Source organism: Tuber melanosporum, assembly GCF_000151645.1.
Source record: "Tuber melanosporum whole genome shotgun sequence assembly, scaffold_47, strain Mel28".
NCBI classification, from domain to species: Eukaryota; Fungi; Ascomycota; class Pezizomycetes; order Pezizales; family Tuberaceae; genus Tuber; species Tuber melanosporum.
The window spans coordinates 105,571-108,290 of record NW_003299092.1 but is presented as its reverse complement, the minus strand read 5'-3'; the positions used below and the strand labels follow the sequence as shown (position 1 = coordinate 108,290).

The 2,720-nt window shown below is 48.7% G+C and overlaps 1 protein-coding gene; it reads left to right on the top strand.

The window, feature by feature from the left end:
- The window catches only part of GSTUM_00008428001 (uncharacterized protein), a gene marked incomplete at its 3' end in the record, with an annotated part of 3,313 nt that extends 991 nt beyond the window's left edge, over positions 1 to 2,322 (top strand). The window contains exons 3-7 of the mRNA XM_002840034.2: positions 30 to 122; positions 181 to 488; positions 684 to 915; positions 987 to 1,779; positions 1,841 to 2,322. Of these exons, the coding sequence (XP_002840080.1) occupies positions 241 to 488; positions 684 to 915; positions 987 to 1,779; positions 1,841 to 2,322 (1,755 nt within the window). The 5' untranslated portion in view covers positions 30 to 122; positions 181 to 240.
- Between the last annotated feature and the right edge of the window lie 398 nt (positions 2,323 to 2,720).

Genomic DNA, 2,720 nt, shown 5'->3' with positions numbered 1-2,720 from the left:
AGCTCCTCGCTTCTCCACCATAGCTCTAGCCAATGGGTTAAAAATGTTGACCAACCTAAAAGGATGATTATCCCGATTATTACCAAAAAGTCACGAAGCCCATCTCCTTGGCCGAGATACAGGTACGTGAACGACCCCACCTTTTTAACTCCGCCCCGTGCTCATTGTTTGGTGCGATAGGCCAAGATTCATAGGAATGAATATGCTTCTTTGGCAGACGCGGAGGCAGATTTCTTGTTGATGTGTCAGAATGCCGCTGGATATAACAAACCCAAGAGTCAGGTCCATAGCGATTCTATGAGAATAAGAAATGTTGTGGAGGGCTTTATTGCCGAGCAGTCTAATCGGCATGTCAAGAAAGAAGACGAAGCTTCTCAGGCAAACCACCCCAGGCAAATCTCGGGTAGGAGTGCAAAAAATGATCCGGCAACTTTGCAACGGGCACAAAATGAGATTATTGATGAGTTGTTGGCCTTTACCGATGAAAAGTGAGTCTATCAGTGCTGGATCCCCCTTCTAAAATCCCTATAAAAAGAAAAAGAAAAAGAAAAATTCTCTGCTTTAGGACCAAATCTTTACTTCCTAAAGCATAAGCGGCCGTATATCTTATCTATCGCACAATTGTTTCGCTGAGTTCCCTATCATGAGCTTGCTAACATTATATTTTTGCCCTTATTTTTTAGGGGCGAGTCGGTTGCACATTTCTTCATTAACCTCCCAAGCAAAAAGCTTCATGGTGAATATTTTCGGGTAATCAAGCAACCCATTTCGCTCAACCTCATTAAAAGGAGGATAGTCCTCGGAGAATACCCTACATGGACTGAATTCGAGTCAGCGGTCCAGTTGATTCGTTCAAATGCTGAAGAGTACAATGACGAGCAGAGTAGCATCGTGGAAGATGTCCGTAAATTAGACGTGAGTACACAGTTCCCTATTTTGTACCGGCGAAAGGCGTGGTTGACACATCTTTCTTCACTTGTTGCTAGACGCAATTTCATAAACTTCTGAGCGAGGCAAAAGTAAGGGTTGGGAATGTGGAGGGTGGCGGAAGTGGTATCAGATTGCGCCTTAATGTACACCAGACACAATCACCCCCCCAAGAGCCTCCTAGAGGGCCCAGAATCAAACTCAATATTGGGAGCCGCCGGGAATCCGGGATGGATGGTCCCTCCGTGGCTGCGCAATCCTCACCTCCACCTCCACAACGGGTGCAGCGAGTCCCCAAGAAGCCTCCCGTCAACGGCCTGCGCACGACACGTGCAGCGCTAGCCGATAGGCCATCTCCGAGCCTTGAGTCCCCAGCTATTGCGCAGGCCAATGGCGCACGATCTGTCCGAGGCAGATCCAATGATTCGCCCGGCAAGCCTCCCCAGGGATCAAAAAAGGAGCCTACCCCACCTACGCCGGTAACATCGTTTCTTCCACAAGCTGCCCCACGTGACCAAAAGAATCTGTTACTGCTTCCGGCTTCCCAATCACCAAAGCCAGGCGCCGGGAATATGACACCTTCAACTCAAAGCGGGAGATCGAGAAGCCCGGCAAATGATTCGATAACCTTGAGGGCTAGGTCCAATCCTCGGACACCGCAACCCCGGGTATCTTCACCGGCACCAAATATAGCAATGCCTCCTCCTCCACAACGGCATAGTGCTACCCCTGTGCCAAATGGGCATTCCCCTGCACCTCAGCCCAACGCTTCTACACCTGCACCTCCGGCTTTGCTGCAACCGAAGCCTAATGCGGGACCCGAGGAGCCAAGATACCGTGCCGACGGCAAAGGTATTCAATTCCGATTACATATATACTGTCTTAGAACTTTGAACTGATGTGCTACCTTTAGATGCCAGTGCTGCCATAATAAGCAGCGTACGTCTTGCTGCCGCCCTGAATGGCATTGATGGCAAGTTTAGTCAGGAGCTCTTTCCTGACGATCGAAAGTTGATGACGCAATTTTCGATTCACCTTCCTCCGGAGGCCGGGCTCGTGGTCTTCACTCCCGTTTTGTCGACGGCAAATCTAAACAATAGGGCATACAAACTTACTGTAGAGCTCAGAGTGAACAACAACACCCCAAGACTCCTGATCCCTAACCCCAGCTTGCAGAAAAAGAGAGAAGAACCTCCTTATGAGTTTCGCCCCAGCCCCGGGAGTGTCAGCACCCTGGAATGCACACTCGTCACTACCGTCCAACGTCCCGCTATAAATGGCACTAGTAACGGTGTTAACGGCACGACCAATGGCACCGCTAACGGTACTACTGGAACCTTTGGAAATTGGGAAATGGAGAGGTTCAGAATATTTTTCTCCTTCTTACCCGCCTAGATCTTCATTTCCTTTCAAAGTTTCCAGTTTTCAACCGTATCCTCCTCTCTCCTTTTCTCCCCAGGACCCGCCCTTCTCTAGCTGCCCTAGCACTCTCTTGATGAGGGCGGCGATCTTGCGGCAGTTACCTTCTATTGTTATAGGTATCATATGCCACTAATTTTCGATCTCCAGTTTACTCGAGGCCCTGGGTATTCCTTCCAAACACTGTATTCTAGAGATCACATTTTTCGTCCTCTTTAGTTTTTTCTTTCACCCCCTCCACCCCTCGCCCGCTTTTTATGGATTTTTTTCATGGTCTTTATCACTCCATGACCTCTTTTTTATTTTAATTTGGTTTTAATATTTTACTCTACTTTTCTTTTTGGTGGGGGGGGAAAAGTGGCTGGGGCTGTGGC